We start from the raw sequence: 16,172 nt of genomic DNA on the forward strand, positions 1-16,172 counted from the left end.
AAAGTGTGGCTATGGTTGTTATGTTTGTAGTCCAAATAGAGTCGATTTATGATTAATAGAATGGTGTGAGCAGTACAGCTGACTCACTTTCTTACAGTGCGTGATAGTAGCCAATGAATAAAAGCTTAGCTTTCCAGCACATCTATATTTGGGGAGTAATAAGCAACAAGCTTCACTGTCTTGCCCTCTATCTGTATGAGACAATGAACCAGGAAGTTCACTTCCTTATATTTACATGTGAGAGAAGGGGTGGAACCTCGGACTGTGATTAACTGGCTGACATTAAATGGGTGTAAATATAAAATCCCGAGTTTCAGAGGAAGTTTTAAAATATATATGTAAAGACAGGACCCAGGGAGAGTCTATGAAAGAGACCTTGAGTTTTTAGCTCATCACCACTCAAAATTGTTTTCTCTTTCTGAAGACAGGACTGGGAAAGGTGTTTGCGTGGGACATGAAAAAGATGGTTCTGAGAGCAACAGAGGCCGAGGAAGATGAGAATGAACGACTTATCCAGCTGGATAAGTCTTGAACGCCACGCTGAGCGTTTTTCCATCAATGTGTGGACGACAGGGCAATGTTGCCAAATATTGAGAATGCAGTGCCGTGAGGGAAATGATTCATGGCGGCAAATTAGAGGCCTCTTGGATAAGGTAAATTAATTTCTGAAAGCTGTCTAACTACTGAGCCGTCTGGCGGGAAAAAGCTGCCCGGTGTAGACTTCCCCAGCACTGCGCTCACTAGGCCCCGCCCCTACAAGGCTCCGCCCCCGAGCCCGAGGAAGAGTGGAAGCTGCACCAATCCAGAACCTCAGTTTAGCCTAACCCCGCCCCCTTCCGTCCCGTCCCGCCCCCTCTGTATCCCTGGAGACGCTCTTGCGTCCTCTCTCTGCGCCTGATCAGCAGTATCTGGGAACCACCGCGGGAGGAGAGGGCAGCGCCGGCGCCCAGCACCTGCCACGGGTGAGGGACACTTCGGCGGAACAGAAAACCAGAGTTGTTCCTCAGGGCCAATCCATCGAGATTCGTGGCGGACTCCAAGAAGAGCTGGGTTATTTTTCCAGGCAGTCCCTCCTCTGACCCATACAGACTTTTCCTCAGTCAGTCGAGGACAGGCTTCCTAAGCCAAGCCCTCGCCATTTATTTCAAGAAATGCATAGAAGGGGGAGCACAGAAATGCGCTCTCCTCGCCGCCCAGCTCACCCTTTGAGGGCTTTCCCTTTGAGTGGAAAAACTCAATTAGTCCTGTTTAGAACTGGGTAGGAGTGCAGAGGAACTGAGATGCCCTCGGTTTTGGTAGATCACCAAAGTTTGAGAGATCACATTATCCCTAATGGCACATTTACATAAGAATGCATCGATTTTTGTTGTTGTTTAGTCTGACTTTTGGGAAATCCCATGGACAGTGGAACCTGGCAGGCTACAGACCATGGGGTCACAAAAGAGTTCCCCAAGAATGTATCAATAATATTTCAGATGTATTGGTATTTCATTGGATTAGTGATTAGGTTCTCCCCTAGGAGCTATGCTTTGGGTTGGTTTTTTTTTTTTTTTTTAATGGTTTGCATCTTTAATCATTGACATAATAAGTCAGCTATCACAGCAGGATTCTTTTTTTTTTTTTAAAGTTTATATAACTACAAGTAGATACCTGGTGTTTTGTGGTATGAATAAATCTTATTCCATGATTTGGAGCAGTGAGGGGAGTTAGTGAGTTAGTCTGTTGACTAATTTTTAACTTTTCCTCTTCTCTCCTTTGCCATTATTCTTTGCTTCCAAATTTTCAGGCTGAAGTCTGTAAACCTGGAGACACCTTCAGCAGTAATCTCCAAATGTAAGTCGAGTGAAACATGGCCCACTTTCAAACACTTTTCCTGCTTTAAGTTTTGATTTAACTATGAACACATCTTAGTTAGCAGGAAATGTGTGGTTTCTATTTATTTAACAATCAAATTACCTATCATAGAATGCTAAATGTGTCCAAAAATACAAGGGATAAACATTTACTGACTTTTTATTTTATGTGAGTTTTTTTTTTTTTTTTTTTTTTACTCTTTTCAGGAGCAGATTACTGACATTTCTTCTGTAGTTTTCTTTAAACTTTCATAGTAAAAGAGCTTGTGATAATATGAGAAGTTCCAATTCTTATCGATGATCTTGTTGATGATAGTAAAATCATATTTATTTTGAACTCTCTTGATGACACATGATGCATTTGCTTGCTGTGTGTTTATTGGTTTTATTTCTCACATTTCAGCTTTTTCCCCCAAGGTCACTGAATTCTGGAGATAGTGGTCAGCCTCAAACATAGTTACTCCCCAGGTAGCCTGTGTCTATACAACTCTAGGCTTCCCCTTCCTTTGTGTTTCTTGATCAGGGTATCTCTGGGGATTGTGGGGGAAAGAGTGTTCCTCTTTGAAGAATTTTACTTGGGGGCCAGAAACTTAAACTCACACCATGGGACACATTCAGCCTGATCCACACCTCTCAAACCTTTCATCCTGCATTTCTCCATTCTCGTTTGTCTTTGCATGTGGGGGCCAAACTTAGAGATTGTAACTGTGATACGGGAGCCAACCAGGAGATCAAAGAATCCACCAAATCTCCTCTGAATACCAGCAGTGGAATGGCTTAAGGCAGCCTTTTGATCTTTGTCTCAGCGCCTGTGGTGCCTGGAGTACACTGCCCACTTGGTAGCACTGGGGGAGCTGCCTCTGGGTTCCCTAACAGACAGTTTCATCCTGTCCTCCTAGGGCTAGGCTCATCTGGGTACCAGCCAGGGAAGTACTGCTCATTATTTTCCCTTGGGTACCCATCCTGAGGTAGCACCACCATGTGTGATCTCCTGTGTGGTGTGGAACTACGAGGACCCTGATGAAGTGTCAGTTGTGAAGCATGATGGGTTCCATTTCTGCTTCAGGCCTAGATCAGCCACTCCCAGCACTAGTCCCATTCCTCCTGGATGGAGCCCACTAGAAAGCAGGGAACACTCTCTAGTCCACACCAGGAAAATGATACCGTTCATATTAACAAAGAACAAAAGGCTTTCTTCACCCAACGGGTATGATTTCAGCCTGAAATGACAGGCCCCTAAGTGTGCTTGCATTTTTTTCTCACTTATTTTCCCCTTGGTTTGCTTCTATGTGCTAAAATGCACCTATTTCCTACTCTAAGAACATTCAGCAGAAATAAGACTGAACTGGTCAGACATAAAAGAGATGGTGATTACTTAGATAGGAAAATAATATGTTACAGGATCCTTTTACATATTTGATGCATTTCAAATAGTATGTGTGTCATAAAATTCGGTTCAACAGCTACCTATTATGTAAAACAAAATATCTTTACATAGCCATGTATGGATTGTGAAAAACAAAACCCTTTCCCAACAGGCATAGGCTAGGGAGGATATGGGGCTTAGAGCAGTGAAGGGAGCCCACACATTCCATCCTAACTCTGAGCTTAAACTTTCAACATAGATTGGTTGAGGGATATTTTTTCCAACACACAGTTAATAATTTTTTTCCACTTTATCATTCAGCTCTGACCACCCCCCATTCAGAGTTGTGCCTTGAGGCTTGCCAGCAGGGCTTGCAATACTTACATTAAACTAAATTTAAGAGTAAAGGTGCTCCTGCTGCTAATGTTCTTAGATCAGAGGAGAGCAAAATGAAGGAACTGGCAGCTGAAACTTTAATGGTTGGAAACGTTGACTCAGATTTAAAAAAAAAATCGCAGTTGATCTGCGTGACAAAGAAGACATGTTCCTTTCCATGTCTAACATGTGTATGAGATTTTGTTAGATGCTTGTATTTTCTAGCAAAAATGGTCTAACCCAAGTAAACATCAGTGAGGATTAATTTTATATCGCAACCTGGTAGGCCAGCTCTTGGGAGGCTTATACATGCCTTGATGGAATATGTGAGGTGTAACTGAGTTTCTGGGGTTTGCTCCCTCTGTGTACAAGCTAAGTCACTTAGTCGTGTCTAACTGTTTGTGACCGCATGGACTGTAGCCCCACTGGCCTCCTGTGTGCATAAGATTCTCCAGGCAAGAGTACTGGAGTGGGTAGCCGTTCCCTTCTCCAAGAGATCTTCCCAACCCAGGGATCGAACCTGCATCTCGTATGTCTCCTGCATGGACAGATGGGTTCTTTACTACTGGTGCCACCTGGGAAGAATATTTGGTCCCACTGTGTACAAGCGTCTGGGTCTTCCTAGTGTCTGAAGAAATTGCAAGTACCTTTTTCTTGTTTGAAGCTTCTTGAGAAACCCTTCAAAGGTCCCTACGATTATGCAGAGATCACCTCTGCCCAATGCCTTTGGTAAGCAAAGTAGGGGCTCTCAGAACAGAGTCTTAATTTGTCAGGGAAGGAATGTCCAGACTGAATTAAGCACAGGCTTCCTTTCTTTCCCTTTCCAAACCCCCTGGGGGCAGACAGGTCTGGGTTAAGATCAGAGATGGCCCAGATTTGCTCTGATTTGCTCTGTAACAGCAGAGGACTCTGCAATGTAGAGTTTTCACAGCTTCTCTGAAACAGGCTTACAAGGAGTAGGACTGGGGAGCCTTTGCCCTTTAAATCTGTCCACCAGGTCTAATTCTGCCTTAGTTTTAACTTCTTACTACATGTTCTATACAATATTGTCATTTGGTAAGTTCTGTTTATCCAGTTAACTCAACAAGCTGATATAACATCTGATCAGAAAAATATAAATTTTTAAATACAAAAAAGTTAAGTAACTTTCTTATGAAGTTATGGCATGTAAATCATTATGTTTTTTAAATGTTTGTTTTGAAAGAGAGGGCTGACATTTGCTATTTAGACTGAGTGCTTTAAAACTATAACTGTATAAAAATATGTAGACCTTTTGTTTCATGGATCATATCATGCACTAATAATCTGGGCAATATTAGGTTTCTATAGACTTCCCCAATGGCTCAGTGGTAAAGAATCACTTGCAGTGCAGGAGACACAGGAGATGCGGGTTTGATCCCTGGGGCAAGAAGATCCCTTGGAGGAGGAAATGGCAATCCACCCCTGTATTCTTGCCTGGAGAATCCCATGGACAGAGGAGACTGGCGGGCTACAGTACAAAGGGTCACAAAAAGTCAGACACGACTGACCACACACACACGTTATAACTAAAACATGACACTTATCTCCATTAGAATTTTCTCTTTATTATGCAAATAATTATTTTCAGGCCAAGGTTATGATCTTTTTTTTTATTTGTTTCAGAAACACTAGACTGCCTATTTCTACACTGAATTTCAAAAGGCTTTTCCTCAAATCTCAGTGCTTTTCCACCCTCCATCTTGTCATGGCTTTGTACACAGCACTAGAGGAATACCTTGTCTCTGCAGGCTGCAGGCAGTTCTACCTTGAGTCTGACCATATCTCTCCACCTCTACCTAAACCACCATCCTCTGTCATCCGGATTTCACAGCAACCTCCAGCTGGTCTCCATGTCTTCCTTTCTGCCCCCTAGAGTCTAAGTCCAAAAGAGATGCCAGAGTAATCCTTTCAAGGTAGAAGTTGAACTGTGTCACTCCTGGGCTCAAACCCTCCAATCAGAGTAAAAGTCATAGTTTTTTACGGTAATCTTCAAGACCCCCGTATCTTCTCTGATGTCATATTTTTCTGCTGTTATTCATCCCTGGCTACTGGTGAGCACTGGGTACTTTCTAGTTCCCTGCTTGATTTTCAGCTATAGAGCCCATCATCATCTGATCGTCTGTGTTATTTTTGCTTGTTTGTGTATTGTCTGTTTCCCCACCATACCGACCCTATAATGTAGATTCTGTGAGGTTATAGGTTTTTGTCTTTTTGTTCACTGCCTCAATCTTCAGCACCTAAAATAGTACCTGGCACTAAGTAGTAGCTTAATGCATATTTGTTGATTATATTTAAGGCCCAGATTGATGGTGATTTACCCTAGGTCACACGGATAATAAATACTGGAGGAAGTGATTTAGAACCTGAAACAAGCCTTGTTTATGAGTATGTGACCCATAATGGTAGCGGTAGAAGTCAAATGGTAGAGGTCAAAACCTGTGGAGATAGTGGTGGTGGAATCAAGAGGCTCTGGTCTTCTGAATGCCTCTTCAACAGGAGAAGGGTGAGGTCTGTTGTATCTGAAAGTGCTTGCATCATATGACAATTTTCCACTATAAGTCCATCAACATCATGCCCACACTTCCTCTTTGGAGTAAGGTTTAGATAACTTGATTTTACAGATCCACTTTCATTATGGCTCACTTACTTTCTCCATTGTGGCATATTGCACTTCCCAAGGATGGCTGCAACAATATCTTCCATCCCACACCTTCCTCTTACAATGTGACTTCAATGCTTTTCCATCAGTGGGTGAGTCTATTTGATTAGCCTTAAAATCTAGGCAGCTTGTTTTTACAATGGAAGTGATGCTGTGTGACTTCCAAAGTCAGACCCTGGGAATACAGCCTCCACTTGGCTTTTCTTTGGGCACTTGCCTTTCTAGCCCTGAGCAGCCACTTAAGAAATATGAGCTGCCCTGCTAAGTGGAAGCCCAAGCCATCTGAGGAGGTCACATGTATGTGTTCTGATAGACAGCCCCAGCTGAGGTCCCAGCTAATAGCATTAACCACCAGATATATGAGTGAAGACCTTATAGGTAATTCCTGTTTCCCACCACTGAGTTACCCCTAAACTTTTGAGTCTTCTCAGCAGAGACCCCAGTCAAAATGGAGTAGGGAAAAGCTATCCCCACTGTGCCTTCTCCTAACTCCTGACCCATGTAAAATGAAAGGTAATACATTGATTGTTGTTTTAAGCAATCTTTTTTAAACCACTACATTTTTAAGTGGAAGTATAGTTAATTTACAATGTTTCAAGCATATAGCAAAGTGATCAGTTATATATATATCTGAATATACATATGAGGTGAAGTGAAGTTGCTCAGTCATGTCCGACTCATTGCAACCCCGTGGACTGTAGCAACCCCGTGGACTGTAGCCTCTGTCCATGGGATTTTCCAGGCAAGAGTACTAGAGTGGGTTGCCATTTCCTTCTCCAGGGGATCTTTCCAACCCAGGGATTGAACCTGGGCCTCCCATATTGCAGGCAGACGCTTTACCATCTGAGCCACCAGGGAATTCCCTGTATACATGTAATATATGTATACTCTTTTTCAAATTATTTTCCAGTATAGGTCATTACAAGATATTGAATATGATTCCTTCTGCTACACAGTAGATTTTGTTATTTATTTTATATGTAGTAATGTGTATTTGTTAATCCCAAATTTCTAATTTATCCATTCCCCCTTTACCTTTTGGTAATCATAAGTTTGTTTACCACATCTGTGAGTCTATTTCTATTTTGTAAATAAGGTAATTTGTATAGTTTTTAAAAAGACCCCACATATAAAGATTCCACATTCCACATATGTCATATATAAGTGATATCATATGATATTTGTCTTTCTCTGTCTGACTTCTTCACTTAGTATGATAATCTCTAGGTCCATCCATTGTTGCTGTAAATGAAATTATTTCATTCTTTTCTATGACTGAGTAATATTCCATTGTGTATGGAATATTATCTTTTTTATCCATTCTTTGCTCAATAGGCATTTAGTTTGCTTCTGCATCTAGTCATTATAAATAGTGTTGCTGCAAACATTGGGGCACATGTTTCTTTTTGATTTAGAGTTTTCATCTTTTCCAGATATATGCCCAGCTGTCTCCTCATTGAGAATTGTTCTTAGCATTTAGCACTTCTAAGGGAAAGCCTTTATTTGTGAGAAAGTTTTTAGAAAACAGCAAAGTATGAACAATTTCTAGTTATTATTTGTAACAGGAGAGCAAAGCATGAGTATTTGAAATCCATAGCTGCCCTAAAAATCTTCACTTTTTAATTGCAACCAGCTCTACTAACAAAACCCGTACCAAAGCTCCTAATTGTCTGAATCTTCAACACATTTATCAGATTTTCTCTTTTCTACTTTGTGATGGAGGTGCAGACAAGTAATAAATTGGCCAAAAGGCAGATAGTAAGAAAAATAATGAGAGAAGCAACCTGCAGAATTCACTCACTGAGCTTCATGCCTGAATAACAGAGCTATAGATCTACACGCAGAGGCATTCTCAGCTCAGATGACTGACTAGATCTCTAATAATGTCTTAAAAGATTCTTTGAATGATTTACTGTTTAAAATACCATTTCTGTTTATTTATTTTTTTTGGCAGTCCAAAATGACTACCCTGCCCCCGCTGCCCATGACACGCCCAAAGCTTACGGCCTTGGCTAGACAGAAGCTGCCATGCTCACCAAGAACAATTCCAAGGTACGTGACCCTGGCTTGCTTTCTTTTTTTTTTCCCTATAGAAGAAATTTCTTGCAGTAAGAAATGTCAGTAACATATCTCAGCAATAAAAATTGTTTAAAGACAAAATTACATTTTTATATTCAGAATAGTCAAATTTCCTGTTTCAGAAAGATTGATAAATTTTATTCAAAGAATAAGAATATATTTATTTAGTAGGCAAGTGCTCATTTGGTTATTTTATTTCCTACTGCCATTATACTGTGGTTCCTGCGAAGCTTTGGAAATACATTTCCTTTTTAAAATGTGTGTGGAAAAATTGAAAGCAGAAGCTTTAGGCATGAAAGTTGTATGGCATCTAAACCACAAGATCCCGATCCTGATTTCTGTTTTGGAGGAAGGAAGACACAGTCTTACTCCCAGGGTAAACGAGCAGGCTTGATTTAGCTCCTGAAACGATCCTAGAGCTTGAAAATACATCAAACCTCTTCTGCCAGTGAATGGCGGCTGAATTCAGGGAGTTTTCGACTTGGGCCGAAAACCTGCAGGGCAGGAACTTGATGCTTTTGATTGTAATTATGCATATTAACTAAGGCTGTGTTACTTAGAAGTTTCCACTTCTAGTTTTATTGATTTTTAGTAATGCACATATTATTTATCAACATAAATAATTTACATATGTAGGTTTGATTATCTTTTTATGCATGCCTTTCAATTCCTACAAGGCATAATGATCAAAGTATTATGAGACTGCTTTGTTCAAAGAAGGACCATACCTCATTTTTGGTATTTCGGGCAGAGACCAAAGTCCCTGGACCAAAATAAATACATTCAGCTAAACTGGCACCGAAGTTCTTTTGTAATAGAAACGAAATTTGTAGAAATTGTAAAATAGAATTGCAGAAAATTGTAAGTTTACTTTCAAATAATTTGAAAAGCAACATTTTCGATAGAGGTATAACTTCAGTATATACATTCTTATTTTCCATTTTCCTTTTGAATAACGTGAAATATTTGCAAAATCTGAAAAAGCTAGCTTCTTCTTCCTGTCATTTTGTAATAACTGAGTTTACATTTTCTTTTCAGCATGAGCAAAATCATAACTCAGTGTCATATCCCTAGGATAAGACAGATTTTAAAGAAAAAATTTTGAATTATTTTTATTAAAGAAAAACATTTTTATCATAACCATTTAAGGCAAATTTTTGAATCAACCTTCTCCATTAGCTTCTGAAAAAAAGAGATACTTGTGTATCCTGTACCTCAGTTGTCATAATATGTTAATAGTCTGCTTATTTTTAAAGGTGCAAGGGGTATGAAGAATGAATATATTACTTGTGTAATATACTCATTAAAGTCTTCTTAAAATCACTTTCAGCTTGAACTTTTAATAATAGTTTGAGTTTTATGTGTGATTTTTAAAAACCACTCAAAAAGAATGTCAGAGCAAAATTCTATAATGTTTTCAACCAATAAATTCAACACATTTGTATCAAATAGGGGCTTTTTAGTTCACAATACTGTGCTGAACACAGTCTGGCTTCTGTAGCTGGAAGGTTGTAAGAGAACATAAGTAAAATGGAAGATCTTAAAAGTTTTGAGGAGAAAAGCCCATTTATTTAAGAATGTAGACTATTTTAGTGTGTTGTGTTTTATTTGTTTGCACACTGAGTTCAGTATTCTTCCCTTTTCCCATTCAAGAAAGTAAAAAATTTGAAATTATCAATGAATAGCCTAACTCTATAGCTCTTGCAAAACATTTATTATCTAAGATATTACACCGGAATATTCCTGTTCTCCTGGTGGCATTTTATATGTTTGGTAGCTTTTCACCTCGATAAGGCAGTTCTTTATTATTTCTTTCCATTTCATTTAGGTCTGAACTGATCAAAGAAAAAGATGACATAGATCATTATCTGGAGGTGAATTTCAAAGGATTGTCAAAAGAGGAGGTTGCTGCGTAAGTATATACCTCTTAAAGTTAATTTAATATAAAGTTTGTGTTTTTGTCTTGATTCTTTGTTGAAATTTCAATTTTCCTGTGCAGTTCATTTTTTCACTGGAACATGACATTTAAAAATTAAAGCTCATATTAAATAGTGATAAGTCACGTCTATTGATCTTATACATATCAAAGTCTTTAATTTTATGACTTTCAAAATTCTCGTATTTACTAAGGTATTATACTATCATATTTGCAATATTTTAGTTAAGTCTGTGTCATTGATTGCTTAATAGCTTCCATTTTAGGGTATATTGCCTCCATGGGGGAAAAATGCTTTAAGAGAAAGAGTCATGTTACCTTTCTTTCCTGGTGATTAAAAAGAAATCCCTGACTAATACATGTTTTCTCTCCCATCAAAAACCTACAAAAACAAATAATGGATCATAGTTTATTGGTTAATTTAAAAATAAGTCTATGTATTTTTTTAATGAACGATGTAAACTTTGCCATTTTACTGCTAGTTAGAACCTAATATGTGGTCTGAGTAAAAATAATATAAAAATCCATGTAAGTTAGTGAGAAATAAATAGAAACCTAGAATAATAGCTAAACAGGTTTAATATTTCTTACCTATAGACATGGTGACTCTGTTATTATCAGGTTTTTAGTTGTAAGTATTGACAAATAGAAATCTTATATATGCACATGCATCTTACGGAATTTATTAAATGGCTAAAATATTAAAATATTTTATACAACAAATGATTTTAAAAGAGTCTATCTATGTATATTGCCTAGTGCTATGGGATTCCATTGAAAAGGTATTCCTACTGATGGTTTTGGTGAAGGTTTTCATACAGTTTAAAATTCTAAGTCTCTTGATACGTTTCATTAGATAATTGCCAATATGCATATAGCATGGAAAAATGGAAGAGTTCATTCTATCCACTTTATTTTATAGAGTGACAAAATTTACGGTAAATATAATCACTGTCTTCCTTGGAGTTCTATTGACTGCCAAGTGTAATATCTGGGACCTTTGGTTTTTAAATGCTATTCTAGTTGCTAATTCATTAACTTTCCATGGTAACCTGTTGGATAAAATTAAAGGTCAATATAGTCTGATGGTATGATTCCTTCTTAAAAGAAAAATATATGTGAGTGATATTTTCATTTTGATTTAAATATGGGATATCTAAAAAAATAAATATAATGACTAGCTTTAATTCACTTAAGAATTGGGAATTAAATTTGGAGTTAAACTTAGGCTTCACTTATTTTAACAAACTAGACACCTTTATACTTAAAATTTGCTTTCAGTCTACACTGAAGAAAACATTCTAAGACAGTCCAGAATAGGCTGTACTGATCAGTGTTCTCTTACAAATATTTTTTTCACTAAAGAAGTGAAAGTGAAATTGTTAGTTACTCAGTCATGTCCAACTCTGTAACCCCATGGACTGCAGCTTGCCAGGCTCCTCTGTCCATGGGATTTGCCAGGCAAGAATACTGGAGTGGATAGCCATTCCTTTCTCCAGGGGATCTTCCAGACCCAGGGATTGAACCTGGGTCTCCTGCATTGCAGGTAGATTCTTTACTCAAAAAAAGTAGCACTGGGTAGTTCTCAGTCTTTAATATTGAATTCTACTTAAACCTACCTACACTTGAATACTGTTTTAGAATCAGAGTTCTTTCCCTAAGATAGTGGGTACAAATCTTAGTAGGAAGTTCTTGTACTTGGCTCACTATTGTGCTTCTGACTGATACACATTCTAGACCTTGCCCTAAACAAACTAATTGAATAACATGTAAAGGGCAAAATTGATTTCAGCATCTCCCAGCAATACCCAACAGATGCCGTGAGGAAATTATGCATATTCCAAGCAATTTCTGCATAAAACTTTTAATCAGTCATTCTACTCTGAAGAGATGAAAGATAAATGCAGCAGGCATTTATATCTAATACTAGGATTTTCACAGAGCAAGAAACAGTGTTATTTTACTGTAAAATATTTGGTCTCATCTTTATCTCTATTTGAGACAGTACAAGTAGGGAATAAATATGCAATGAATGAATACTGATTATACTGTGAGATGTAGCCTAGAGGTCTGGAAAAAAATCAGAGAAAACTAAGATGTTGGATAAAACTTGCTAAAGAAGACATATTCCAAGTTTGGCTCCTTATCTGTTAGCATTGTATAATGAACAAACTGGTGAGTCACACGTCCTCACTATACAAGGACATAATGGGGAGAAATGGATGAATCAGATTTTCAGTCAGACAAAGCAATATCTAAGATATATCCTCAAATGCCTCTCTAGACTGCCTTATTCCCTAAGATGATAATAGAAATGTATACTTACATAATTCATGTCCATTAGCTTTGATATCCTGTAATGTGGATGTGTTCTTTGTCTAGTCCCAGAATAACCCTTCACTGTCTACTCTAAAATTTACCAAACTATTGGTACTAATACATAAGCTCACACTCCATGTCCCTCCTATTGCAGTGGGTCGGAAAGTTCCTATTCTTGTCTAAGGGTTATGTCTCTGCTTGTATTTCAGGTGCCATCCCCTCTTACTTGTTCCAAGACTTTCTCTAGCAGTTAAACATGTTTAATTGCTACATCATCAATTTCTTCTTTTGCACTGATTGAGTCTCATCAGCATTCATATCTACCCTAGTATTTACCTTGACTTCTTATCCCCTTCCAGATTCTACCCCATTTTTCTCTACCCTTCACAGTAACTGGAAGCACTATTTCCATATTTCTATATCCCATTCTGAGACCAACTGAGATTGACTCTAAATAGATTTCCAGACCCAGAACTCACTGAAATCTGTTTATTGTGATCAGTATCCTCCTTTTAAATCACATCTAATGGCCAGGTGTCTGTCCTTATCTTACTTGATGTCTTCACATTATTTGATAGAGTTGAGTTCTCTCTCTTTGAACATTCTGTGCTTGTAGCTTCCAGGATGCCATGTTCTATGGTTTTCCTTCAGACTCTTTAACCATAGGCAGAACTCAATAGCTAGATGTTAAATGAATAAATGGGTGAAGAATAACTGTTGGATTACTTCCACCATGAAATAGGTATTGTGCTATGATATTCTTTGATTACAGTATTTTTAGTTCAGTATTGTGGGTAGCTGGTTCACTGTTGTATTGAGGAAGTTTAATTCCTCAAAAGTGTATTATGTTTACAAGTAAGAGTATAAAATTTAAATGAACAGTTGAGTAGGACAGGCTAAAGTAGTTGTTACTGGAATGGCCAAACTCAATTGATGGGGAATCATTTTACTTTGGAATGGGTAAAATGGTTCAAAGGCAAAGGGCTTCTGAGTTTTTTTATCATCTACAGTTACAGAAGGAATTCTAGTATAGTATTCTATACTTCTTAAGTGACCAGATTATTGCTGTGCCTAATAATGATATTTTAACACTCTTAAATAAGTGGTTGAATAGTTCATTGATAGTATTTGACTGACCTTTAACAACTAAAGAAGATTATGTTATATTTCTGTACTTTGTGCTTTTTTATTCCATATTATATTATCACAGTGCATTATTTAAGTGATACTTAAAGTACCACTTATTATCATAATTGCTTTGAGTAGCTAAATAATAAAAGTGTCATTTATAGATTCAAATAAAATTTTCTTGGGGGCAGTTTTTACAGCTTTAGCTATGTATGTGAAGATACAAATAAGCAAAATTATCAAGGGACAGAATGTTAATCTGCTCAATATTATTTTCTGCTTCAGATATCAAATTCTATTATACAGAAGAATAGATTTAGTTCAAAATCGTGTACATCTCTAAGATATTTTCTTCTTTCAGAATATCTCTCAGCATCACCAGTTGGTGTTTACTGAGTGTCACTTGGTCAACACAACCTTTTATCCTGCCTTTGAATCGTACGTTACTTACTCAGTTAAGGCCCTGGAGAAGGGAAAGAACACTCCAGTGTTCTGGCCTGGAGAATGCCATGGACTGGATAGTCCATTGGGTCACAAAGAGTCGGACACGACTGAGTGACTTTTACTGCTCAGTTAAGGTGAATTAGCATTTTGTCACTCTTAGCTTTTCATTTTGAAAATATTTCAAAACTGTCTTCCAAAAGTGCTTTTATAAATGACAGACATACTTGTTGTGGGGCTTCCCTTGTGCCTCAGATAGTAAAGAATCTGCCTGTAATGCAAGAGACCAGGGTCTGACCCCTGGATTGGGAGGATCCCCTGGAGAAGGAAATGGCTACTCACTCTAGTATTCTTGCCTGAAAGATCCCATGGACAGAGGAGCCATGGGATTGCAGAGTTGGACACGACTGGGCGACTGAAACTTTCACTTTTATACTTGTTGTGAGCAAATTTAGCATTTGGCTTTGCAATATGGTCAGGCTCTTAGAATATCTATAACAAGGTGAAGGTGTTTATTCAGAATATAGTATTTCAAGATAACATTAGGGGAATTTAGGCCCCTTTAGGTGAGCGCTTCCTCTGCTTCATTCATCTTGTTTACTTTTAAATAATTTTGTGATATTTTGTTTTTTCTTCAAAACACTTTGCTCCTCTTTTTAAAGTAATAAATTAAATTCATACAGAGTTTTGACACTTAAACTTCCTGAAGATGCCCGTTGCCAAATAAATGGCTACATGACGAACAGGAACAGGCAAAAGAGAGAAGGAAAGGACAATGGCCCACTTTCTTTCTCAGAAGCAAATTAGATTTTAATGTTTTCTTCCTTGCATCCTCATGGCTGATTCATGTTGTTGTGAGGCAGAAACCAGCAAAACACTATAAAACAGTTGTCCTCCAATTAAAATCAAAATTTCAAAAAAAGATCTTCCTGATTTAAGAAAAAGAGACAGGATTTTGGTGTTCTTAAGTGGAGAGACAATTAATCCTTACTTTCTCCTGAATGTAAACAAAATAAGCAATAGCAGAGAACACAGATGGGAACAGAAGAAAGATGCCACTCCTTTTTATTTATTTACTTATTTACAATCTGGTGCTATTTTCCACAACAGATCCCCAAGATGTGAAACTAGGGAAGAAAAGAATTTTTGACCATAATTTTTTGAAAAAGAATATTGATATCAATAAAGCTTACAGTTTGGGAATATAAAAAAATGCAGAGGAAAGGAACTTTTAAAAATTATTTGCTGAATGCAAAAGGGATCTCAAGTTTACACTGAAACCAAGTCTAAGTAAATAAAGAAGAAAGATTTTAAATGTCAACAAAACAGAGAAATGCCGATTTCTTAGGCATTTATATCTTTATGTCCTTTAAAAGTCTGCTTTAAAATGTTAATTTTCACATACGGTGTTTAAACGTATCAGCTTTAAGTAGACTTAAAAGCTTTATAAGAGAAAAGCGTAGGAATCATAGGAATCATGACATTAAAGTTCTAGCTATTAGGTGGGATTTCTTCCTCAGCTGGAAATTTGGCTTTGTTGCTTAAAACCTGTGGAATTTGTTGCAGGTCACCTGATTTCACTAATCTTTCATTTCCACAACTACTGGGAGATTGTAATAATAACAGAAAATTCTTCTGAGAGTTAAAAAGAGATTCTATATGTGAAACACATGTAGACAGTTTCACTTTCTATAACTGCCGTCGATCATTTTTCTTTGGCTTTTAAAACGTTCATTAATGTAAATGAACTGGATGTTTTGCACTGACTTTAAGTGTTGATTTAGGTAGCAATACTAATTTATCTTTTTTCTTTAAATATATATAGTTACGTATTTTATTTTGTACCAGGTATCATTTTCATCATGTTTAGGAGACAGTTTTTAGTAAGAGATACATTTCAAACATGGTAGTGCTAACCAAGTAGGGGAAATGTTTTTAATTTCAACTTACAGTAAACTTTTCAGAAATTTTTTATGCTGTGCTAAACAGCATAAT

The 16,172-nt window shown here is 37.5% G+C and overlaps 1 protein-coding gene across 2 annotated transcripts in view; it reads left to right on the plus strand.

The window, feature by feature from the left end:
- The first annotated feature begins 904 nt into the window (after positions 1-904).
- TTC29 (tetratricopeptide repeat domain 29) overlaps positions 905-16,172 on the plus strand; it is a 256,862-nt gene continuing 241,594 nt past the window's right edge. The window contains exons 1-4 of one of the 2 annotated variants that reach the window (XM_043487622.1): positions 905-962; positions 1,787-1,833; positions 8,229-8,326; positions 10,182-10,265. In XM_043487622.1, coding sequence (XP_043343557.1) covers positions 8,235-8,326; positions 10,182-10,265 — 176 coding nt within the window. In that variant the 5' untranslated portion in view covers positions 905-962; positions 1,787-1,833; positions 8,229-8,234. The remainder of the gene's footprint in view (positions 963-1,786; positions 1,834-8,228; positions 8,327-10,181; positions 10,266-16,172) is intronic. The other variant, XM_043487701.1, reaches the window with a different exon arrangement.

The sequence above is a fragment of the Cervus canadensis genome, chromosome 1 (genome assembly GCF_019320065.1).
Source record: "Cervus canadensis isolate Bull #8, Minnesota chromosome 1, ASM1932006v1, whole genome shotgun sequence".
Taxonomy (NCBI): Eukaryota; Metazoa; Chordata; class Mammalia; order Artiodactyla; family Cervidae; genus Cervus; species Cervus canadensis.